This window comes from Aquarana catesbeiana, linkage group LG01 (genome assembly GCF_042186555.1).
Source record: "Aquarana catesbeiana isolate 2022-GZ linkage group LG01, ASM4218655v1, whole genome shotgun sequence".
Lineage (NCBI taxonomy): Eukaryota > Metazoa > Chordata > Amphibia > Anura > Ranidae > Aquarana > Aquarana catesbeiana.
In genome coordinates, this window is record NC_133324.1 from 502,843,613 (window position 1) to 502,869,187 (window position 25,575).

Consider the following 25,575-nt stretch of genomic DNA (forward strand, 5'->3'; position numbering starts at 1 on the left):
GATGGCACTGGTTGGCACGTGGCACTGGTTTGGAACTGACAAATGGCACTGGTTGGCACTGGCAGGTGGCGCTGGCACGTGGCACTGATTGGCAGGTAGCACTGACAGATGACACTGGCAGGTGGCACTGATTGGCAGTGGCACTGGTTGGCACTGACAGGTAGCACTGGTTGGAGGAGGCACTGGTTGGAACTGGCAGGTGGCAGTGATTGGCAGTGGCACTGGTTGGCGGTGGCACTGGCAGGCACTAGGTGGCACTGGCAGGTGGCACTTATTGGCAGTGGCACTGGTTGGCACTGGAAGGTGGCACTGGTTGGCATTGGCAGGTGGCACTGGCAGGTGGCACTGATTGGCTTGGCACTGGCAGGTGGCACTGATTGGAGGTGGCACTGGCAGGCACTGGTTGGTGGTGGCACTGGCAGGTGACACTAGTTGGCACTGGCAGGTGGCACTGATTGGCACTATTGGCACTGGCAGGTGGCACTGATTGGCTTGGCACTGGCAGGTGGCACTGTAGGTGGCACTGGCAAGCACTGGTTGGCATTGGCAGGTGGCACTGGTTGGCGGTGGCACTGGCAGGTGGCACTAGTTGGCACTGGCAGGTGGCACTAGTTGGCACTGGCAGGTGGCACTGATTGGCACTGGCAGGTGGCACTGACAGGTTTCACACTGAACCGAGTGTAAACTGTGTGTGAAACTAACAGAGGAGCTGTCAGAATTGAGCTTAATGTCGGGGTGGGCGGGTACTGCCCACCCCCGACATCAACCTCAATGCTGACAGATCCCCTCTCTCGCTCCTCTGCGTTACCTGTCAGTTTCACACACTCAGCGACTCTGGCAAGCATCAAGCACCGCGCTGAGTGTAGAGAGGGGAGGAGGAACGGCGGCCAGTGTTAAATATCGGCCTAATTTAGATAATAATCGGCCCATGCCGATTTATAAAAAAATATCGGCCTATATATCGGTCGACCTCTAATCGAGGTGCTAAGAGGGCTCCTCTTGCGGCTAAGTGCAGCGCGTTCCTGGATTTGGGAAGAGGAAGCACGGTGCTCAAAGAAGCACGGTTGGCCAGGTGCTTGTTTGCAGTCCGATGAGCTCAGCCACTGAGGGATGGTCAAAGCTGGCAAAGCAGAACGTGCAGTATTCAGGTAAAAGGAGAAACCAGGAGACAGGCCAGGGGTCATACACGGATAAATCAGTCCGGAGAGAATACAGGGGTGAGCCAAGGTCATACAAAGGCAGGGTCCAGGTACAAGCCAAAGGTCAAGCCGGAAGATCAGGATGCAGAAGCGGAGTCCAGAAGCAGGCCAAGGGTCAAACCAGGAGATCAGGAAGCAAGGTCAAGGCAAGCCGGGACACAACGGGTGTTCACAGATTAGGAGGCAAGGTCAAGTACACAAGTGAACTGAGAAGATAATCCAGCAACGTCCTGTGGTCACAGGCTGGTTTAAATAGGGCCACTGGCGCCAGCGTCTGTCACGCCACTTGCTCACCATCGCGCATGTGCCGTATTGCGCAGTCGTGTGCGCCGATGCTCGGCGCATGCTCGTGCACGTCTCAGGATCCTCCGTGGGTGTCCATGAAGGGTCTGGGCAACATTGCCAGTACTAGGATGGCCATGTACTTGACAGTGCCCCCCCCCCCCCCCCCCAAGAGGCAGCCTCCGGATGCCTAACCTAGACTGAATATTAACCAACGGTTCCCAAGAATTTTCTCCCGAAGGATACCCCTTCCATTTAACAAGAAATTGAGTCTGCCTACCTCTTTTCTGGCAGTCAAGGATGGCTTCGACTTCATATTCAGTGTCATTACCTATGGTGACTGGTGGAAGTGGCAGCTCCTCTCTTCCTGAAAATGAACTTGGCACAGCTGGTTTCAGTAGGGAGACATGGAATACCGGATGGATCTTGTAGGAGGCCGGCAAAGAGTTCAAAGGCCACAGGATTCACTTCCCTCTTGATTTCGAATGGACCCACAAACCTTGGACCAAGCTTCCTGGGAGGACAAGAAAGTTTGAGATTAGCAGAAGACAGCCATACCTTGTCACCCATCTTGTAGATGGGATTCTCCTTCTTCCTTCTATCATAGTGTTTTTTGAAGTCTTCCTGAGCCTTTCGCATGGTTCTTTGGAGAGCTTGGTAATTAGTTTAGAGAAAAGTTATTCTATCCTGGACAGCTGGTACCGGAGATTCAGGAATGGTGTTGGGTAGAAAGGACGGATGGAAGCCGTAGTTTGCCCAAAAGGGTGACTGCTTGGTGGCTGTGTGAATGGTGTTCTTATAGGCAAACTCGGCACAAGGCAGCAAAGGGGCCCAGTCATCTTGGGAGAAGGAGCAGAAGCATCGTAGATACTGTTCCAGGGTTTGGTTTGTTGGCACATCAGACAGGAATTAACATATTTTTTACAGTCAGCTCTTAGGAAAGGCCACCACAGGTAACGTTGGGTGAGATCAATAGTCTTCCGGACCCCGAAATGCCCGGCCAGCTGATGGTCATGAAATTTTTTTAAGACTTGTAGTCTGACTTCCTGGGGAACAAAAATTTTGTCCTGATGCCACAGGAACCCTTTGTGTCTCCTTAAAGTTGAACTTCCTGGTTCCGTACACTGGAGAGAGGCTTGAACAATAGATGCTCTTAGGTCAGGTTGAATAAGAAGAAAGTTCTGAGAAGACAGAATTGTACCGGGAGTGGTTTCTTCAGGAGTATCTGGGAACATCCGAGACAGAGCATCCGCCTTTCCATTCTTTGATCCAGGACGATAAGAAATCTTAAAATTAAACCTTGGTGCGGTCTTAAACATCTGACAGTCCTAATGTATTCTAGGTTTTTGTAATCGGTGAAAATCATGATGGGATGTGCTGCACCTTCATGTAAATGCCTCCATTCCTCCAAGGCTGTTTTAATGGCCAAAAGCTCCCGATCTCCAACATCATAATTCCTCTCTGGTTGCGTCATTTTCCGAGAGGAAAAAGCTACAGGATGTAATAATGATTTAGGACCTTGCCATTGAGAAAGGATAGCTCCCGTGGCCACTTCAGATGCATTGACTTCTAGCACATAGCGTAATGTGGGATCAGGATGCTGCAGGACTGGTGTTTAGACAAATACTGTTTTAAGTCTGTCAAAAGCTGCTTGAGCCTCTGGGTTCCACTGGAACCTGGAATGCAAACGGGTTAGTTGGATAATGGGAGATATAATGGCTGAAAAGTTCTTAATAAATCTTCTATAGAAGTTTGAAAAAAAAAACGATAAATCTTTGGATGCCCTTTTTGTCTGAGGGGGCAGGCCAATCCCAGATGACTTTTGCTTTCTGGGGATCCATGGCCACTCCTTTAGTGGAAATGACCAGACCCAAGAAGTGGATAGTTTCCTTTTCAAAGTCGCATTTTTCGGCTTTCACGTACAGTCCATGCGTTCTTAGAATAGTTAGTACCGTTTTCATGTGAACTCAATGGATCTCCAGGGTGGCTGAGAAAACAAGGATGTCATCCAGATATACAATGAGGAAGTTGTGCAGATGGTCTCGAAAAATATCGTTCACGAAGTGCTGGAATGTGGCTGGAGCATTGCAGAGTCTGAACGGCATTACCAGGTACTCGAAATGTCCGAAACTAGTTCGGAACGCCGTTTTCCACTCATCCCCCTCACGGATGCGCACCAGATTGTAAGCACCTCGTAAATCCAGTTTGGAAAAGACTCGGGCAGAACGGAAACATTGGAAGAGTTCTAGGATGAGGGGAGGAGGGTAGCGATTTTTGATGGTAATCTTATTCAACTCTCGGTAGTCTACCCAAGGTCTTAGCGTCTTATCCTTTTTCTCGACTAAAAAGATGCCGGCACCAGCAGGGGATGAAGAGAGATGAATAAATCCTTTTTCCAGGTTCTCATCGATATAGGATCGTAACGTTTCAAGTTCAGTCTCTGATAAAGGGAAAAGACGGCCAAAGGGAATCTCAGAGCCTGGAAGCAACTCAATAGGCAGTGGTAGGGACGGTGGGGTGGAAGGGAGTCTGCCCCTTTCTTATCGAACACGTCCAGGAATTCTTGATAGGCAAGAGATACATGAGGATTGGCACAAGAAACTGGTTGTATGGACAGGCAGCTGGTGGAGTCCTTGGCACTAGGGACAAGGCAATGCTGCTGACAGTAGGCACATGAAAACTGAACTTCATTCTTAAGCCAGTCAATGCGAGGGTTGTGTGCTCGAAGCCAGGGGACTGCAAAAATGACCGGAAACGGGGGAGAACACAACACATCAAAGCGTATCAGTTCCTTATGGTCGGACTTGGTTGTCATAAAAATTGGCAGGGTTTCATGGGTAATCAATCCAGAACTGGGTAGAGATCCATCAGCCCAATGAACTGTTAACTGCTGCTTCTTAGTAACAAGGGGAATTCCAAGTCTCTTGGCCAGGGTTATGTCTAAGAAGCAGCTACAGGCCCCGGAGTCAATAATGGCTGAAAGCTGGATCTCTTCTTTTGCCACTGATAAGGAGATAGGGAGAACGGGGTGAGATGAGGTTAGTCCTGGTGCTTGACAGTGGGCAGGAGGCAGGTAGGATGGTCTCTTTGGCCTGAGGTGGCAATCTTGCAAGAAATGGCCTCTGTCTCCACAATAAAAGCAGCAATTCGCCTGTCGACGGTAGAGCCTTTCTTCAGGTGACAGAGCAGGACGGAACATACTAATCCGTTTGGGTCTGACTTCAGATACAGGAAAACTGGAGGGACCGGAAGCCAGGAAAAGGAGTTTCAGGCAGTTCTTGGGTTGATTGAAGATTATGGGATCTTTCAGTGCAACGTTCATGTAGGCGCCTATCCAGTTGTATGGTTAGCTGCCCTCTAGGGTATCCGGGGTTGCAACCCTGGCCAGCTCATCCTTGAGAGATTCAGATAAACCCAGACAGTATTGGTATCAGAGAACAGCTTGGTTCCAGCAAGTGTCTGTAGCCCAGGTGCGGAAGTCCACTGTGTAATCCTCTGCAGGATGCTGTCCCTGCTGTAGGGTGTGCAGAGCAATTTCAGCCATAGCTGTACGTTGGGGGTCGTCGTACAACTGGGCCATAGCCCTGAAGAAAGAATCAACGGATTCAGTAATGGGGCTTCTCTGCTCTAATAGTCCATGGGCCCAAGCCTGGGAGTCGGCCAAAAGTAAGGATATAATGAAACCAACTTTAATATTCTCAAGAGAACAAGTTCTTGGTTGCAGAGCCAGGTATAGCAGACAGGCATTTTTAAACGCCCTAAACTTTCTTCAGTCCCCCGAGAAGCATTCAGGAATCGGCACACATGGTTCAGGAGGTGGACCCAACACCGTGATAGGAGATTCCTCTGGCAGCACGTCAGACGAGGTACAGGTGGGGATGGAACTTGGATCAGGAGACACAGGATCCGAAGGTAAGTGTTGCAGACGACCCTCTAATTGAACGTAGGCACCTTGCAGCTTCTGCACTGCTTGGGTAAGTACGGAGACCTGTTGGCACATAGCCTCTACAGGGGAAGCGCCTCTGTCGATCTCTGACATGGCTGGATTATACTGTCAGATGTGGGTATGGAGATCGAGATGCTAAGAGGGCTCCCCTTGCGGCTAAGTGCAGCCCATTCCTGGATTTGGGAACAGGAAGCGCGGTGCCCAAAGAAGCACGGTTGGCCAGCTGCTTGTTTGCAGTCAGATGAGCTCAGTCACTGAGGGATGGTCAAAGCTGGCAAAGCAGAACTTGCAGTATTCAGGTAAAAGGAGAAACCAGGAGACAGGCCAGGGGTCATACACGGATAAATCAGTCCGGAGAGAATATACAGGGGCGAGCCAAGGTCATACACAGGCAGGGTCCAGGTACAAGCCAAAGGTCAAGCCGGGAGATCAGGATGCAGAAGTGGAGTCCAGAAGCAGGCCAAGGGTCAAATCAGGAGATCAGGAAGCAAGGTCAAGGCAAGCCGGGGCACAACGGGTATTCACAGATCAGGAGGCAAGGTCAAGTACACAAGGAAGCTGAGAAGATAATCCAGCAACGTCCTGTGGTCACAGGCTGGTTTAAATAGGGCCACTGGCGCCAGCGTCTGTCACGCCACTTGCGCACCGTCGCGCATGCGCCGTATTGCACGGTCATGCGCACCGGCTTGCGCCAATGCACGCCGATGCGCACCGGCTTGCACCAATGCACGCCGATGCGCACGCTCGTGCATGTCTCAGGATCCTCCGTGGGGGTCCATGGAGGGTCTGGGCAACATTGCCAGTACTAGGACGGCCATGTCCCTGACAGATCTCCTTTCGACCTGACCATCCGCATCAGCTCTCTTATGGAGTTGATTTTTGCCTGAGGCAAGAACACCTTTTTCTGGGCTGTGTGTATGATGAGGCCCAAATACTCCAAGCTTTTTAGCGGTTTTAAGGAAGACTTCTCTAGATTGAGAATCCAACCCAGACTTTCCAGGTAACTGGTTGTAATGCGTACACTTTGCTCCAAACGAGCCACCGACTGGTCTATTGGCAACAGAGATTGCCTTTTCCCTGGATCTTTGGGAATGTTTGACCTCAGAAAACAAGACGGTGGAAACTCGAAATTCTATTTTGTGTCCTAGAGACTCCATAGAGATGACCCATCTGTCCTGAATTTCCTCTTGTCAGACTTCTGAGTTTTGCAGAAGTCTTCCCCCCACTCTGACGGGGGGGCACCCCTTCATAATGAGGCTTTAGAATTCTGCTTTGCAGGTTTCTGGCCCCAGGCCTCCTTATGTGCCTGGGCCTGACCCTGAGGTTTTCCTTTAGAGTCTTGACGGCGGAGGCCATCGCCACTGCCTAGAGGCGGATGCTCCTGGCGCAGGAGAAAAAGTCAGCCTAAATGAAGGGCATTTATACTTTCTTTTGACTGGCAAAAGAGTACTTTTCCCACTAGAAATCATTTGGATGTATTTGTCCAAATCATCCCCAAATAGCCGATCCCCATGAAAAGGAAAGCCAGTCAGGAGTTTTTTGCATGGTGCTTCGGCTGGCCAATTTTTTAACCATAGGATCCTACGCATGTGTACTAGCACAAGTGCAAGGCGGGACGCCTGATAAAGAATCTTTCATGGCGATTATGGCAAAACATAATGCTTTTGGTAGTTCGGTCAAACTACCAAAAGCTTGTTGGCTTGTTGTGCAAGAACCTCCTTAAGAGCCTGTCTAAACTGGTCCGTTAGGCCTCATGCACACGAGACGCTGTTAAACGCGCGTTCAGAGGCAGTTGGACACTTTTTTCAACTGCCTCTGAACTCATTCAATGTTATCCTATGTGTCCATGTACACAGTCTTGTTTTTTTGGTGTTTTTAGGCAGTTGTGTTTAACCTCGTTTTTCCAGAAGCAAAAAAATGGGTTCAGACACAAGTTTTCCAAGTTTCAGACGCCAAACGCGGCTAAACGCCAATACCGCATTCAAAGGAACCCTATTTTTTGGACCAGAAAACACAGAAATATGATGGTAAACTGCAGCAGAGCCCCGGGGCCAGATGGGATCCCTATTGAATTCTACTCTACCTACCTGGAATTGTTAGCGCCCAGGCTTACAGCATTGCTGAAACAATTCACGGCGTTGGGATGTCTACCTGATTCAATGTATGATGCGATAGTGGTGTTGGTGCCCAAACCTGGTAAGGACCCTGAGGAGTGCGCTTCCTACAGACCGATATCGCTAATTAATGCTGACGCCAAATTGCTGGCAAAAATACTGGCCACCCGGCTCGGTAGAGTAATGGATGATCTTGTCCTTGCAGACCCGACGGGGTTCATGGTGGGTAAGGGCACCGACATTAATAGCCGCCGCTTATTTCTTAATCTGACTACCTCCCATAGTAATGCTGGTAAAAGAGTCATAGCCTCTCTGGACGCGGAGAAGGCTTTTGACTCTGTGGAGTGGGGATACCTGTGGGAGGTTCTGGTTTGGACCAAGGTTCCTCAACTGGCTGGGTCTGCTTTACCGTGCTCCTAGAGCTAGGATCCATATAAATGGTAACCTCTCGGATTACTTTCTCCTCCAATGGGGGACCCGTCAGGGGTGCCCGCTATCACCCAGCCTGTTTGCCTTAGCGCTGGAGCCTCTGGCGGTCCTGATTAGAGAATCTGACCGTATTGTGGGTCTTCGGGTCGGCCCTCTGGAGGAGAAGATATCCTTATATGCAGATGACACTTTGCTGTACCTGCAGGATGCAGAGTCATCACTGAGTGCTGCCTTGGCAGCCTTCAATGAATTTAGAGGGTTATCAGGAATTTGCATTAATTGGTCCAAATCTGCCTTATTCCCCTTAGATGCACAGGCCAGGGTGTGTGGGACACAGACCCCCTTGCAATGGGTGGAGGAATTCACTTATTTAGGTATTAGAGTTTCGAGGGATCTGGGTTCCTTTCAGCGCCTTAATCTCCAACCTATAGTTCATCGTCTTAGAGATAATATTTTGAAGATGATTTATCTCCCCAAATTTACCTATATTTTCAGAAATTGTCCTGTCTGGATATCCCCGTCCTTCTTTAAGGACATAGACAGCTGCATTGGCTCTTTTCTGTGGCAGGGGGCTTCCCCTCTGTTGGCCAGACAAATCCTTCAGCTTCCAGTAGGTTGCGGTGGCCTGGCCTTACCCAGCCTATTGGTATACTATTGGGCAGCTATGCTTGTCACAGTGAGGTAGTGGTTTCAGCAGTCCAGAGCAAATGCAGCTGTGTGTTTGTAAGCGGCCATAGTGGGATCTCTTACGGAGCTGGGCAATTTGGTGTATAGGGGCTCCTCGGCGTACCCCTCCCTTCCGACCTTGACTGCGGTGACCCTTCGGGTGTGGGGATTGGCTAGACGACGATTTATGTGCCCTAATAGGTGGTCCCCCTTCTGCCCCTTGTGGGGAAATCCTTCTCTCCCTCACTTCAGAACTATCCCAGATCCACAACTTTGGGCCCGCTATGGCATTAAGCTGTTATGAGATGTGTTCCAAGCTGGATCTCTTCTCTCGCTTCGGGCTCTCGTAGACAGATTTAGCCTTCCAGCCTGGATGGCGTTTAGGTATCACCAGTTGCATCATGCAGCCAGGGCACAGTTCCCATTGCCCTCCAGTCTCAGGGCAGACCCTATTGAGGAGTTGCTGGCGCAGGAGTCCCTCGCTAAGATTATGTCCACATTGTACCTGGCTCTCCTTCAGAAGGATTCACCATTTTGTGACCCAAATTTGGGGCCCCATATCTCAGGGCCACTTAGTGCTAGAAACCCCAAATATGGATATGTTGTAGTGTTAGTTCCACTGTGTTAGCAAACCAAATTTGGGGTTCCTAGCACCAAGTGGCCCCAAGATATGGGGCCCCAAATTTGGGTCACAAAATGTCATTCTCTGCTGCAGAAAAATGCTTATGTCCATGTACATAGTCGCGTTTTTTTGGTGTTTTTAGGCAGTTGCGTTTAACCTCGTTTTTCCAGAAGCAAAAAAATGGGTTCAGACACAAAAGTTTTCCACCTTTCAGAGGCTAAACGCCGGTAACGCGTTTAGCCGTGTTTGCGTTTATAAGTGTTTTTAAAGGAACCCTATTTTTTGGACCAGAAAACACAGAAATATGACGGTAAACTGCAGCAGAGAATGACATTTTACGACCCGACTTTGGGGCCCCATATCTCGGGGCCACTTGGTGTTCCACTGTGTTAGCACACAATTTGGGGTTCCTAGCACCAAGTGGCCCCGAGATACGGGGCCCCAAAGTTGGGTCGCAAAATGTCATTCTCTGCTCTGCAGATGCTTCTAGATGCAAACGTGGTAAAACGCGGCTAAACTCTGCATGCAAACGCTGCAAACGCCAATTTCAGCTTTTAAAAACGTGTTCAGCAGAGTTTGCACGGCTTCTCGTGTGCATGAAGCCTTAGGGCAGGGGTCTCAAACTGGCGGCCCTCCAGCTGTTGCGAAACTACAAGTCCCATCATGCCTCTGCCTGTGGGAGTCATGCTTGTATATGTCAGCCTTGCAATGCCTCATGGGACTTGTAGTTTTGCAACAGCTGGAGGGCCGCCAGTTTGAGTCCCCTGCCTTAGGGACTGACAGATGCCTATTGCAGCGACTGCAGGTTGAGTAACGGCACCTGCCAAAGAAAAAGAGGATTTTAACAGGAATTCCAACCTTTTATCTGTTGGATCCTTAAAGTGGATGTAAACCCAATGTCATCCTTTCTAAACTACTGCCATAGGGGTTATCTATAAGGATATACATGCCTCCTGCATGTATCTTTACCTGTCAAATGTCTCCTCTCTGTCTGTTATGAGACCCGAAAAACTGCAGTTTCTGTGGGTGGGTCTGTTGTCTGGAGCTCGGTGGGTGGAGTCGTGATGTCAGTAGACTCCCCGCCCACCTCTACACTCCCCTTGTCAATATGCATTTTCTCCTGTGTATTTCTTACACTGAAGTTCTGCTATGATCTCTAACATCCAGTGAAAAGACAGGAAAGTAACCACATGACTTCAGCATGCCAAATCATGCTGAGGTGTGGAACAGCCAATCCTTGCAGAGCTGCTAAAGAAAGGAGTGGGGGTGGGATTTAAAAAATAATGCATGCCTTAGGCTAGTGCACGAGATATGTAAATCACCTGTCGCTCACAGCAAGGGGGAGGATTTGACAAAGTTTTTCTCTGTTTGTCAAGTTTTATCTTACTGAACAATAAAAGAGGATTACTCAGAGCTTGATTAACTCTTTGTGGCAAGACTGGGCTCAAATGATAGGAAATCTCTACATTATGACATCAAAAAAAAAAAATTCGGATTTACATCCACTTTAAGCATTTGCGTATTGTCTACTGGACAAGTTAGACTTTTATTCACACTGGAAATCACAGCGTCAACTGCTGGTACATTCCATTTTTTTGGTGAATTTCTCCTCCATGGGATAGAGAACTGAGAATCTCTTTGGAGGGAGACAATGCTTATCCGGGTGTTCCCATTCAGCATAAATAAGCTTTTCTAGTAATGCATGGACAGGAAACGCCTGAAAAGGCTCTAAAGGTTTTAAGCAACCCAAGGAAGAAACCAAACTTTCAGCAGACTCGGTTAGGGGTACCATGAAAGTGGAACGAATCATCTCCGTAAGAGATTGTACCAGCAATTTCTCAGATTGTGAGGCTGAAAAGGGTTCATCTACCGTTGTTTCCTTCGCAGAGGAGTAATCGGTGTGTTTTTCCTCCTGATCGCCTGAGGGTAACACCTCATCCTGTACCCACTGTTCCCTTGGTAAAGGGTCTGAGGTGGGGGAGGGGGATCTAACACGCTTCCTATCCTTTTGGATGGAGGATGCGATTAAAGCCGATAATCTTCCTTCTAGGCCCTGCAGGGCGGATGACAGTGTAGAGGCACGACTGGAGTTCCCAGCGCCTGGGGGTGGAATTTTTGGTACCTTTGTGGTATCGTTTTTGAAAGCCATAGTGCAAAGCACAAAATCAGAGGCACTAAGTAAATGCACTACTTGCTGAGCAATAGTCTAGCGATACAATGCCGCTAAAAAGTTCAGCTTGGTGCTGAGTAACAATGTATTTCCTGTACTGGAAATGCCTGTATGCATCCCTTACATGCCCAGCGCTCCTGTGTCCTGTGTGTCAGACTTCCATCTCTTCAGTTGCTATGAAGGAGATCTTCTGATAATGATAAGAGTCTGTTTTAAAAGCCTCAAGTGCGAGCCTGCTCAGCGTCCCCAGCGTGTGCTCCAAGTGGATGCTACGTCCCGCACACCGCGCCGCCTGCCTTAAGCCACGCCCCTTCGCCACTAACCCCCCCCGTTTCAAAATCAACAGTAGTCCGTGCGCGTGGATGGCATTCGGGTCTGCCAGTGCAGACCCCTAGAAGGGGAGGCTCTGCGATCGCCCTCTGGCAGGATCATAAATTAAGTATGTACAAGGGATGGGGCGCAAGTATGGCTCTTTACATGGCAGGCACTGACATGGCTTATGTTGGGAAACTCCGTTGGGCATGAAAAAAAACTGTGAGGTAATACAACACAGGGAAGCCACCACCGCACCCCCTGGGAAAAGGGGGGGAGGGGAGTGTTTAGTCAGCAGCAGTAGGCTGTTTTTTTCTCCTGGACCATGCGTAGCCTTTGTAGAGCTGTCTTTGGTTAGCAGGAGCCGCTATTGTCAACATCATCAAAAATGTAATATATTTCAGCTTACCAATCATTAGATGTGGGGCTGCATCCGTTTTTCACCTGGTGATCTGGCCAGTAACACACCTGTTGTATTAGAGTGCCCCCTCTGTGGCTGAAGAAGCAAAGGGGGCAACTTTGGACAGCAGCATTGTCAGTCTGGGAGGAGGGGAGTGCTAGATGTATTAGCAGATTTAGATACACTAACAAATTGAACCCAAAATCCAGCTAATACTTTATAATCAGTTACAGAAACCGTTTTGTTCCTTTTTGGCATAATAGTTTTACATAAAGAAATGCACCATTGTCATTAGTAAATGATTTGTCTCGTCCCTCTTTCTGATAAAATCTGCAAGAGGGCCTGTTCTTTTGAAAAATAAGAGACTTTCTGGCCAGATCAGCAGATTAAAATTAAGGAAAGATGGCTTAAAAAAGAAAATGAATGCAGCCACCACATCTAAGAATTGGTAAGCTACAATATAAAATGTTTGCTTTTGGGATTAATATCGCTTTAATGTTATTAATTTTTCTCTATACTTTAAATGTTTCATTATTTTCCATATTTTTTTTTTCAGACACCCCCCCAAGTAGCATACTGAAGATTCTTGTTGGCCCAGTCATCATACTTGTTATTTTCCTCATCGTCCTGACTGTCTGCATGATACAGAAAAAGAAGTGAGAATTTTCTTTTAATATACATTTTTGTGCCATATAGCATTCATTATATTAGATATGCATGTCCCGATGACAATTTAAAAGCAGTGATCATTAGGTCTGACAAACTACAAACTGTGTGAATTGAATGGGGACGTCATACTGAACACATTGCGCTATCATTTTCCTGAAATGCACAAGCTGGTAACCGGGATGGTCACATTGAAATACCAAATCCGTAATGGACAAAACACAGCAAGCTTAAGATACAATTTGACACAAATTGGGCACCAAACACGCCTAAATTACAAGATCCATATGGCTAACAGGACACTATAAACTACCTAAGGGAGATGTGCATAGGATCCATATTGTGTTTATTCAACAAATTGCAATTTCCTTCTGTTAACCATTTGCCAACCGGCTCACGCCGATATACGTCGGCAGAAGGGCACGTACAGGCATATTAACGTACCTGTACGTTGCCCTATAAGAAGCGGTTTGCGGGCCTCAATGTCCACGGGGATACCAGCAATCGTCTCACGGAGAGAAAGAACGGGGAAATGCTGATGTAAACAAGCATTTCCCCATTCTGCCTAGTGACAGGACACTGATCACAGCTCCCTGTAATCGTGTCACACATAGCCCAGCCCCCCACAGTTAGAATCACTCCCTAGGACACACTTAACCCCTTCACTGCCCCCTAGTGGTTAACCCCTTCACTGCCAGTCACATTTACACAGTAATCAATGCATTTTTAATCGATTTGATCGCTGTATAAATGTGAATGGTCCCAAAATAGCGCCAAAAGTGTCCGATCCGTCCGCCATAATGTTACAGTTACAAATAAAATCGCTGATCGCCACCATTAGTAAGAAAAAAATTATTAATAAAAATGCCATAAAACTATCCCCTATTTTGTAGACGCTATAACTTTTGCGCAAGAAAACCAATAAATGCTTATTGCGATTTTTTTTTTTTTTTTACCAAAATATGTAGAAGAATACGTATTGGCCTAAACTAAGGAAAAAAAAAAATTTAAATATATTTCTTGGGGCTATTTATTATAGCAAATAATGCGTTTTCTTCAAAGTTGTCACTATTTTTTTGTTTGTAGCGCAAAAAATAAAAACCGCAGAGGTGATCAAATACCATCAAAAGAAAGCTCTATTTGTGGGGAAAAAAGGACGTCAATTTTGTTTGGGAGCCACGTCGCTCGACCGCGCAATTGTCAGTTAAAGCGACGCAGTGCCGAACCGCAAAAAGTGCTCTGGTCTTTTGCCAGCCAAATGGTCTGGGGCTACAATATGTTGGTTGTCGGATTGTGAAAATGTGCCAAATGGTAATATAGATGTACTGTATTTAGGATAATTAGCAGTAAGGGTGTGTCCACTGAAACATAATATAATAATCCACAGCCCCCTTTAGCATGCCCCTCAAGCACTTTGTAGTTAGATCTGCGATGCCCTCTCAAATCCAGTGACACGAGGGGCGGGGCCGAGTCCTGCTATCTGTGTCAATGGACGCAGCAGCAGGACTCAGGAGCGCGCCCACACGAGTGCCCCCTTGGAAAGCATCTCTCAGAGGGGGCACTCAAGAAGAGGAGGAGCCAGGAGCGCCGCAGGGGACCCCAGAAAAGGAGGATCGGGGCCGCTCTATGCAAAACCCTTGCAGAGAGGAGGCAAGTATAACGTTTGTTATTTTTAAAAGAAAAAAAACGAACCTTTAGAATCACTAACACCCCTGTAATGTTCACGGTCTGTGCCCCTGTTCAGAAATTTCACCTCACTTTCTGTCCCTGTGACAATTGGATTTTGAAAGTTTTGGATTGTTGTGGAAATTTCCCTTTCTAGGGGTAGATTTCCTCCCACTTCCTGTCATCTCCCTACATTTGTAAGTATGAATTGTATGCAAGTCGGGTGTTTGTAACTCGGGGATTGCCTATATTTGTCTGTCTTATAATTTTTGTGCTGTACATACATATCATTTTGCACTGGTTTTCTTGTCTTTGAACTGTGTGCTGCCATTAAAACGTGGTGGCAGCTACTGTGCTGTATGTGTAAATGGTTAACTGTTCTGCTAATCTTCTCTAGTGACGATCACACTCAATATGCTGGTACCTTGATTTTTGTCTCAGAGCAGGGAAATCTCTGCACAGATCCCAACCTAATAGTGTAATTGTTTCAAGGGGAAAGAAAAAAAAAAGAAAGAAAATCAGACTCTATAGACCAAAACAGAGTATAGAGACCATATATAAAATCATAAAGTTTTCTTTCTCGATTTACTCAGTACGGATGTTGGCCATGAGTGTCACATTCACTCAAATGTTTGAGTTTTCACAGAGAATGGAGGTTAGAGGACCTTTTTAATTTGGGAAACCTGCTCTGGTGACAACTGTGTAAGAGACAATATCCCTGCTCTTTAAAGAGATCTCCTCTTACTTTCTGCTGTGTCTCAGAGATAGGAGATGAAGAGAAATAGATGGGACATAGCCAAAAGAAATACCTGATGGGAATCTTTAACCTCTTGTCGACCAGCCGTCGTCGTCATACTGTGGCAGGTCAGCTCTCCTGTGCAAATCGCCTTAGGTGTACATCAGTCTGTGCAGGGAGGCTAGCAGGCGCGCCCGCTGTTCCCGCGGACTCGATGCCTGCCGGTGACTCGCGATCGCTGTGTACAGAAGCAGAATGGGGAACTGCTTATGTAAATAAGGCAATTCCCCATTCTGCCTAGTGACATGTCAGAGATCTTCTATTCCCAGTCATCGGGAACAGCGATCTCTGTCATGTCCTAGGTAGCCCATCCCCCTTACAGTTAGAACACACCCAGGGAACACAGTTAACCCCTTGATCACCCACTAGTGTTAACTCCTTCCCTGCCAGTGACATTTAAACTGTAATCAGGGGCTTTTTTTAGCTCTGATCGCTTTATAAATGTCACTGGTCCCAAAAAAGTGTCCGATCTGTCTGCCCAATGTCGCAGTCCCGTTAAAAATTGCAGATCGTCGGCATTACTAGTAAAAAAAAAAAAAAAAATGTATAATAAAAATGCCATAAATCTATTCCCTATTTTCTATAACTTTTGCGCAAACCAATCAATATATGCTTATTGCGATTTGTTTTTTTTTGGGGGGGGTGGGTTAACCAAAAATATGTAGAAGAATACATATTGGCCTAAACTTGTGATTTTTTTTTTTTTTTTAATTTGGTATATTTATTATAGCAAAAGGTAAAAAATTGTTTTGTTTTTTTTCAAAATTATCTGTGTTTTTTTGTTTATAACGCAAAAAATAAAAACCGCAGAGGTGGTCAAATATCACCCAAAAAAAGCTCTATTTGTGGTAAAAAAAGGACATCAATTTTGTTTGGGTACATGCATGACCATGCAATTGTTACTTAAAGCGAAGCAGTGCCATATCGCAAAAAAGGGCCTGGTCATTAAGGGGCAAATCCTTCCGGGGCTGAAGTGGTTAACAATCCCGACTCAAACTAAAAGAAAAAAGTTTGCCTTTACATACACGTTAAAAAAACTGATTATTTTGGAAACTGAAAAAATTCAAAGCTCAGTCCCTTCAGAAGGTCTTTGAAAGGAACATATCTGTAAAATCTATAAAAAAATATATATATTAGCAACTTGTATCATTTTACCTATGTTCCTTTTCTTAATTTGATTGAATTTATACTCCTTGACATATCTGAGAAATGGTGTTACTTTTTTTTTTTGTTTTTTTTTACTATTTAACCACTTAAAGACTAGCCTCGTTTTGAGATTTTGATGTTTACAAGTTTAAAACAGTTTTTTTTTTTGCTAGAAAATTACTTAGAACCCCCAAACTTTATATATTGTTTTTTTTTTCTAACACCCTAGAGAATAAAATGTCGGTCATTGCAAAACTTTTTTTCACACCGTATTTGCGCAGTGGTTTTACAAGTGAGCTTTTTTTGGAAAAAATTCACTTTTCTGAATAAAAGAATAAGACAACAGTAAAGTTAGCCCAATTTTTTTTCTATATTGTGAAAGATAATGTTACACCAAGTAAATTGATACCCAACGTGTCACGCTTCAAAATTACGCCCACTCGTGGACTGGCGTCAAACTTTTACCCTTAAAAATCTCCATAGGCGACGTTTAAAAAATTCTACAGGTTGCATGTTTTGAGTTACATAGGAGGTCTAGGGCTAGAATTATTGCTCTCGCTCTAACGATCGCGGTGATACCTCACATGTGTGGTTTGACCACCGTTTTCATATGCAGGCGCTACTCACGTATGTGTTCGCTTCTGCGCACAAGCTCGTCGGGACAGGGCGCTTTAAAAAAATAATTTTTTTCTTATTTTACTTGATTTTATTTATTTTTTCACTGTTTAAAAAAAAAAATTGGGTCACTTTTATTCCTATTACAAGGAATGTAAACATCCCTTGTAATAGAAAAAAGCATGACAGGTTCTCTTAAAGCGGGAAGAAAGAAAAAAAGAGCGCCTTGCTGCTCTTAAGGATGGGATTGTCCTAGTGTTAAATGAAAAGAAAGAAAAAAAGAGCGCACCAGCCTAGTGCATTATCCTTGACAGATTTATTAATTAAAAGCAAGATAAAATCTACTCACAAAGGTCGAAGAAAAAATCACATTGTATATGGCACAGAGGCAAATAGTCCAGTGGTAGCAGTTTTCCAGGTCCCAGGAAGGAGGCGTACGGACTACTGCTGGCTAACGCGTTTTGAAGGTTACCCTTCTTCAAAACGCGTTAGCCAGCAGTAGTCCGTACGCCTCCTTCCTGGGACCTGGAAAACTGCTATCACTGGACTATTTGCCTCTGTGCCATATACAATGCGATTTTTTCTTCGACCTTTGTGAGTAGATTTTATCTTGCTTTTAATTAATAAATCTGTCAAGGATAATGCACTAGGCTGGTGCGCTCTTTTTTTCTTTCTTTTCATTTAACACTAGGACAATCCCATCCTTAAGAGCAGCAAGGCCGAAATCCACAGTCCTTCCTGAACCCTTGGGATCTTTTAGCCAATACACCTGTGCGCAAGAGTATTTTTGCATCTTCTCTTAAAGTGGAGTTTCACAAAAAAATTTTTTTTTGATGTCAGCAGCTGAAAATACTGCAGCTGCTGACTTTTAAAATAAGGACACTCACCTGCCCCATGGTCCAGCGATGTCGGCACCCGAGGCCGAACCGTCCCTCGATCCTCGGGTGCTGCCGCCGCCATTCTCACTGAGGGAATCGGGAAGTGAAGCGTTGCGGCTTCACTGCTCGGATCCCTACTGCGCATGCGCGAGTCGCGCTGCGCGTCTACACTGGTCCCCGTTGTGTTGTGGGAACTGTGTATTTCCCACAACACAACGGGGGTGGGCGGAGACTCTGCGGCTAGCTGCGGCTAGCTATACCCGGAAGTGGGTGCAGATACCTGTATTATACAGGTATCTGCACCCCCCTCCCCCCTGAAAGGTGCCAATTGTGACACCGGAGGGGGGGAGGAATCCGATGAGTGGAAGTTCCACTTTAGGGTGGAACTCCGCTTTAAATATGAGATCTGGGGTCAAAAAGTCCTCAGATCTCATATTTGGACTGAAATGCAATAAAATAAAATTTGAAAAAATGACATTGAAAAAATGTGCCTTTAAGACGTATGGGCGGAAGGGACATTTTGATGTCGCTTCCGCCCTGCTATGGTATGGAGATGGGTGGGGGCCATCTTAGCCTCACTCGTCTCCATACCCAGTCACAACAAGGGCCCGATCGCCTCCGCCGCTGCCGACGGCTCCGGTAAGCGGCGGAGGGCGCGGGTGAACGGCGGGAGGGAGGGGCCCCTCTCCCGCTGCCGATAACGGTGATCTCGCAGAATCCGCCGCAGAGACCACCATTATCGTAAACTCGACCAGCTCCTGAAGAGATGGATACCTTGGTTGTGGCAGCAGCTGCTGCCGTTACCGAGATATCCATCTTCAAAGTGCCGACGTATATGTACAGGAGCCGGTCGGCAAGTGGTTAAACAGGAGAGGGCTGTAAAATTGCAAGCATTCCAGGAGAAAGATAATCATTTCGGTGCTCTTGATATATGGAGTCTTAATGCCTAGATTTGGAACAGATTTTGCAATCACATGATTACTGTGATTTCCTGTTACAGTGGTTACATGATCAGTTGCCTGTTCCGCTGACGATAGGAGACCTGGAGCTGTCTATGCTGGGAGTGTGTGCTCAGCACCGAGACCTCAGCTGCCATGGACACAATTGCGTAGTGTGTGGCTTTTAAGGCCCACCCTCCTTGCCACTGCACATGTGTTACATGGTCAGCAAGAGGTTAAACCTAAGATGTAACATACATACAAATGTTAAAACGGTCAAGCTCATCAAATACGTTGATTTTGTAAAATCTTCTGCAGTTAACATATGTAAGTCACCTAAAACTGTTGTGTGTATTGTTTTATAGAGATGCAGAAGGCCCATCAGGACCACTATATGCTTCATCTAATCCAGAATATCTAAGCGCAAGTGAAGGTAAGTGCTTGTAACACTTCAAAATAATTGTCTGTATGAACCAGGTGGAGGTCCTAGGATGGCATTTTTGTAGTATTTAATATAAAGCATAAATGAAAAGTTTTGTGTTGATATTTTATTGACAGCTATGTGTCACCAAATGTGTGTAAATTATTGTTTTGCCAATTCAGGTCCCTCATGGTTTCTCCGCAAGGAACACCACTAGCTTTTTTCTTTTTTAAGGAGAGCTTATAACTTTTTGTTGATATACATTCTACCAGCTTCTGAAATGTGCAGGGGCTACAACCATAATACATCTGTTCCTTAAAATGGACATTTTTAAACATACCCAAACTGACCCTGAGGTGTGTGTACACATACTTTGACAATTCCTCTACAGTTCAAGGGAGCCCCAAAATCCAGGGCTCATTTAATGCAGTTATGTACTCCCATCTAGGAGTTGTTGCTTGACCCCACCACCTTCTACACCTCACCACATCGACTGCTCATCATATTGATGGTAGTGAGGCGTAGGAAATGGGAAATGCGCCAGGCATCACTAAATGGCAGACCCCTCTCTAGGTCCCAGTCCCATTAGGACCCACCACAGTCATGCCATTTAGGAGCTGGTTCTTCCCCTCAGCTGCTGCTAGAGCTGTCATCTTTGCAGAGCTGACATCGGGAGGCAGCACAGTGCTGGACAGAAGGTGGGAGCTGCCCCAGCTACCTGATTGGTTGCTAGGAAGCAGGGCACTGCTAGCAACCAATCACAAGCTGGTTAACAGGAAAAGTTCTGTCCAGAACTGTCCTACCTCCTGATGTCAGCTTTAGACCTGCTGTGCCTCTTGACCTCCGCCCTATGTAAGGTAGGACAGGGAAGAGAGCTTCTGGGGGGAGTGGCTAGGATGTAAGGTGGAAGAACGCTGAGAGCCAGAGCTCCAACGTGCCTTCCAGTGGTGTTTAGTGGAGCCTTTCTCTTTCTCTTCGGGCCGAGGAAGGTGCCGGAAATTGCTGGTTCTTGTTGTTGGTGGCTTGCTGTGGCCTCAGATCCGGCATGCTCGGCTTGGGAGCGGTCGGGTGTCCCTAGTTCTTCTCCTGCAGCTTCAGGTTTTCTCTGAGCCTCCTCGCCCATATCGCTGCATGGATCCAGGCAAGCCGAGCTCCGAATTGAGCATTAGCAGAGATTTTTTACATCTCCCTGCAGCCTTTGAAGTGACTCCAAATCCCTGCATTAGCAGACCAGTATGGCCCCAGGTAAGCCACGCGCTGCTCGAGCACCAGTCAGTACTCCCGCTCCTCTCCTTCAGCGGCCATATCAGCCACAAAGTCTCCCCGTGCAGCTATGTCTGTTACTACACAGACAGCTGCAGGAGAGGGATTGGAGACTGCTCCCTCCAGTATGGACATCCTGGCAGCGGCAATAAACGAGCAGAGTCTACAGAACAACTTTGGATTACCCTACTGGAACTCAAAGATATGCCACATACATTTGTGGTAGAATGAGCACATAGAATCTCCCCTATATCTCCTAAACCAGGCCCCCCCCCCATGTCCTAAGCAAAAAAAGGGGAGGGGGGGGAGACCATAAACTCACTGTTAAATAGCACTACATTCGGTAGTAAATTGCATACCTGTGTAGTGTCCTTACTACTGCAGACTCACTTATAATTAGTGCGGTCTCCGTGACTGATTAAAGCAGCTATAAAAAATATTACAGGGGGGACAGAGATCCCCCTGAAAAGGAATCACGGGTGTACGAAGCTGCTTTATAAAAGGATATAATTTTATTATACAAAATACAGAAAACACTAAAACTGGGTACCCATCACCAACACCAGGGTTATATTAAAATTAAGACAACATTGTCTATGTAAGGGTATGCTTGAAAAAAACAGTGCTATCTGGTGAAACATGTCAAGGTTTACACCACGACAGAGAGGTTTCCCGCGTCACGGATGACGTATTACGCCACGCCCACGCTTGCACAGTTGACCAGTTGAAGTCAGCAGGAACTAACTCGGCTGAGGAAGCTGGATGGTGGCCTGGAAGATCCACTAGCGTGATAGCCTGACGGTGGCTATTCACTGCAGCTCATCGGACGATACTACGCAGCGTTTGGCTTGCTGTGTATGTCCGGAGTGTGACACCACTGCCTCGGTGCGGTCGGGTGAGCGGACCAATGGTCCTTTAAAAGCTTTATTTGATCCTTATCTTCCCCAGCCTGCAATAGTCTACTCTGCAATACAGGGACTATCTATGTACTGCTATTCAACAGTGGAATCCCATGTGTTATTAAATTCACATAGCAATATTTGGACAATTGTTTACTTGGCTCTTTGGACTGTTCATTTACTGTGGCTATATGCCACCTATTTACATCTGACTTAACACCAGCCTACAATTGGATCATGCTCCAGATAACTATATCACTTCAGGGAATACCACAAGTGTCAACCAATTATCTTTTATCCATTCATACCCCATCAAGGAGTCCTATTAAAGAATATAGTGGCAGGATGGACATATTTCATTATGGTGTTTGTCACCGGGACTTGTAGACTAGTCCAGTATTAGGAACTGCACTTTAATTAATTAACAATTGGATAATCAGTGTGTGTGTGCGGTCAGTGTGATGCAGCTGCTCTTAAATGGACAACGTTGTCTTAATTTTAATATAACCCTGGTGTTGGTGATGGGTACCCAGTTTTAGTGTCTTCTGTATTTTGCATAATAAAATGATATCCTTTATAAAGCAGCTTGGTCCGCCCGTTATTCCTTTTCAGGGGGTCTCTGTCCCCCCTGTAATATTTTTTTATACCCCCCATGTCCCTTTCTTCTTCGCTTGCTAAGTTATCGGGACCAAGATCGTATTTTGACGACAGCCCGCGCGAAGTCGGATCTACGGTATGAAAATTCCAAACTTCTTTTTTTCAGACTACCCGCCTGAGATACTGCAAAAAGGCAGTTTTTTTTTTCTCTCTATTGTCTCTTCCTCTTTCTCTCACTTCTTCTTTTCTTTTACTTCTACTAGGATATGTATATGCTTAGGAAAGATTAACTGGAAATGGTAGTTGCAATAACCAGTTTTGCTAATTGTTTAGGGTTGAAGCCCTTTCTATCCCCCTGCCATATTTGTTTTAATTTGTGTTTTTTTAAGGCAGGTTTAGAAAAGGGCAGGGTATATAATTTAGTGTAGTTGGGTTTTTTTGGTTTTTGTCTCACAGGTTGGTGTATGATGTGAGCTTGTAGATTTATTATTGCTCCTTAAACCCTCCTTATGGATTAGATTTCTCCCTGTTTTTTCTAAATATTTTTCTCCTTTATGACGGCTCCACGTGATAATAACACTCTCTGTTTTATTGTGAAATGTTTGTGGGCTCAATTCTAAGTTTAAATGTGCCTTGATGCTTCAATATTGAAAATCTCATAATCCACATATGATTTCATTGCGGGAAACACATTTGATTGGTAGCAAGTTATTGACACTTAAAAGTGCCACCTATTCTTCTTATGCTAGAGGTGTGTCTATTTTGATAAATCTTTTCCCTGCATAATCAAGGACATACAGTATATACAGACCCTCAGGGTAAATATGTTGTGATTGCAAGCTTGGACAACAATGTTATGTTATAGCTGCAATTTATATTCCTCCTCCATTTTCTTCTACAGTATTAAACGAAATTCTGGAGAAGTTTGTCCCACATTGTCCAGCAAAATTACTTTTCATGGGAGATTTTAATTCTATTCTGTCCCCAGAGTGAGAGAGACCCGTGTCGCCTAAACATTATTCTGCTGAATTACATAATTGGGCGCAGGTGACTGGAGTTGTAGAAGTCTGGCGATAAAAGAATTCAACTTAACGTGCTTATTCATGTTTTTCTACCTCCTATAGGACGACTTCTCGTTTACATTTGACATTTGCTAATCCAGCTTTGACGGCGCATATTATAGAAGCTACATATTTACCTAGCCGTTTATCAGATCACAGTCTCCTGCTAATTCGCATTCCCGCTTTAAAAAATGCATCACAGTGGTGATTAGGATCTCATTGGGTCCCCAATCCAGATATAGCCATAAAATATATCACCTTTGATAAATGAATATTGGGAGAATAATGTTGGATCATCTTCTCCAGATATTGTATGGGATGCCTTTAAGGCATATGTTCAGGGTCAATATATTTCCTCTATAGCTACGCTCCGAAAAGAACAGTCGGCTACTACTTGGTCCCTACAAAGTTTAGTAGAGTTCTGAACGTAAACTTATGGTTCAGATTCTAGTATTTAAATCATTTTGAGTCGTTAATAGCTGCTCAACGAGATCTTCATTTACATATGACTGAGGTTACTAGGCTAGACTTGCATAATAATAGAGATTTTTCGTGCAAGGAGACAGAAACGGTAGATTTTTGGCAATGTTGGCACAACATGATCATCCAGCTACACTTATATCAGAAGTTATTAATCCTGGTGGAGAAAAGGTTTCCACTCCAGAGGAAATTCTAGATGTCTTTAGTCAGTATTACAGTTCTCTCTATACCTCTTCTCTCCCTTCGGATTTCCGCCCTGGAGACTTGTCTGTGCTTTTGGATCAGGTAGCTCTAGGCTGGTTGTCAGATGGGGAGAGGGGCATTCGTCCGTCCTATTACCTTAAAGGAGGTCTTGATGGCCATACGTTCTTTCACGGTTGGGATGGCTCCGGGTCCAGATGGACTTCCAATAAATTTTGCAAAACACATGGTGATTTTTTAGCTTCAAAGCTTGTAGATTTATATACAAAGTGTCTAGTAGAGGGGTCTCTTCCTGATTCCATGAGATATGCCCATATTGTCCTTAGCTATAAGGCACCTAAAGATCCAAAGTTATGTTCCTCATATAGTCCTATAGCCTTACTAAATAATGACATTTTTTCTGAAGGAAGACATTGTTTTTGTATGGCCAGCATACACTATATCGTATATACTCGAGTATAAGCCGAGTTTTTCAGCACATTTTTTTGTGCTGAAAGTGCCCCCCTCGGCTTATACTTGAGTCACTGCCATCTGCCTACATGATCAGCCCATGTGTAATGCTCAGGCGGCAGCCGACCAGTGTACAAAAGCCACGCCTCCTCCTCCTCGTCCGTGATAGGGGAACACTCTGCTTTTGTACACTGGAATAGCCACCGTCTGACTGCATGACACGGGCTGATCAGGTAGGCAGATTGCCACACTGAGGCTGCAATGGACACAGGGAAGGGCTGCAATGGACACAGGGAAGGCATGCGTTGGACACAGGGAAGGCATGCGATGGACACAGGGAAGGCATGCGATGGACACAGGGAAGGCATGCGATGGACACAGGGAAGGCATGCGATGGACACAGGGAAGGCATGCGATGGACACAGGGAAGGCATGCGATGGACACAGGGAAGGCATGCGATGGACACAGGGAAGGCATGCAATGGACACAGGGAAGGCATGCAATGGACACAGGGAAGGGCTGCAATGGACACAGGGAAGGGTTGCAATGGACACAGGGAGGCATGCAGCTGCAGATGGGCATTGTTGACCCTCTTTTCCACCCACAGTAGCTGCTGCATTTCTCACCCTCAGGTTATACTCGAGTCAGTTAGTTTTCCCAGTTTTTTGTGGTAAATTAGGTGCCTCGGCTTATATTCATTACGGCTTATACTCGAGTATATACGGGATTACAGTTCTGTCTGAAAATCTGCAAAACAGTCTATTTTTTTTTTTTTTCCTTAAAAAGAAAATTTGATCTCTGAGTCTGATATTTACCAGATTCAACCTCTAATAGTATATACAGTATATCTCTTCTGTCTGTTCTTCTCAGAGTGGATTAGATTTTGCTGCCTAACCATATAGTTGGTTATTTATATTTTACATATTAACTAAATTATACACCACACTTTTTTTAAGGTTGTTATCCGATTAATCAAAACCATAATCAACCAACAAATCGATTATGAAAATAATCATTAGTTACAGCCATACTTTCCACTAGGTTTCCACGTTATAGCTGCAAAATATAAACCAAACCACATCTAGACCCGTTGGAAAAACCCTGTAGCTTTTCCAGTTCCGGAAAATTATTATTGTTAATGATATGGGAGTAGTTGGTATAACCCGTGTATTGGAAGTGTTGTTTAGTTCTACCCCAAATTCTATCTATGAGCGCCAATGTGAGATATTGTGACAATATTTTAAGTTCTCATGCTGCTATACATTTCATAAGATTGTCATTAGATAACAGTGTTATAATAATGTTTCTAACAGGGTCAGAGGACTCAAGGTTAAGCTAGCCTGTAATATGATGCAATT

General features: G+C 45.6%; 1 protein-coding gene across 1 annotated transcript in view; it reads left to right on the forward strand.

The window, feature by feature from the left end:
* The window catches only part of INSR (insulin receptor), a 252,051-nt gene that overhangs the window by 190,153 nt on the left and 36,323 nt on the right, over positions 1-25,575 (forward strand). The window contains exons 14-15 of the mRNA XM_073593061.1: positions 12,697-12,796; positions 19,210-19,277. Coding sequence (XP_073449162.1) covers positions 12,697-12,796; positions 19,210-19,277 — 168 coding nt within the window. The remainder of the gene's footprint in view (positions 1-12,696; positions 12,797-19,209; positions 19,278-25,575) is intronic.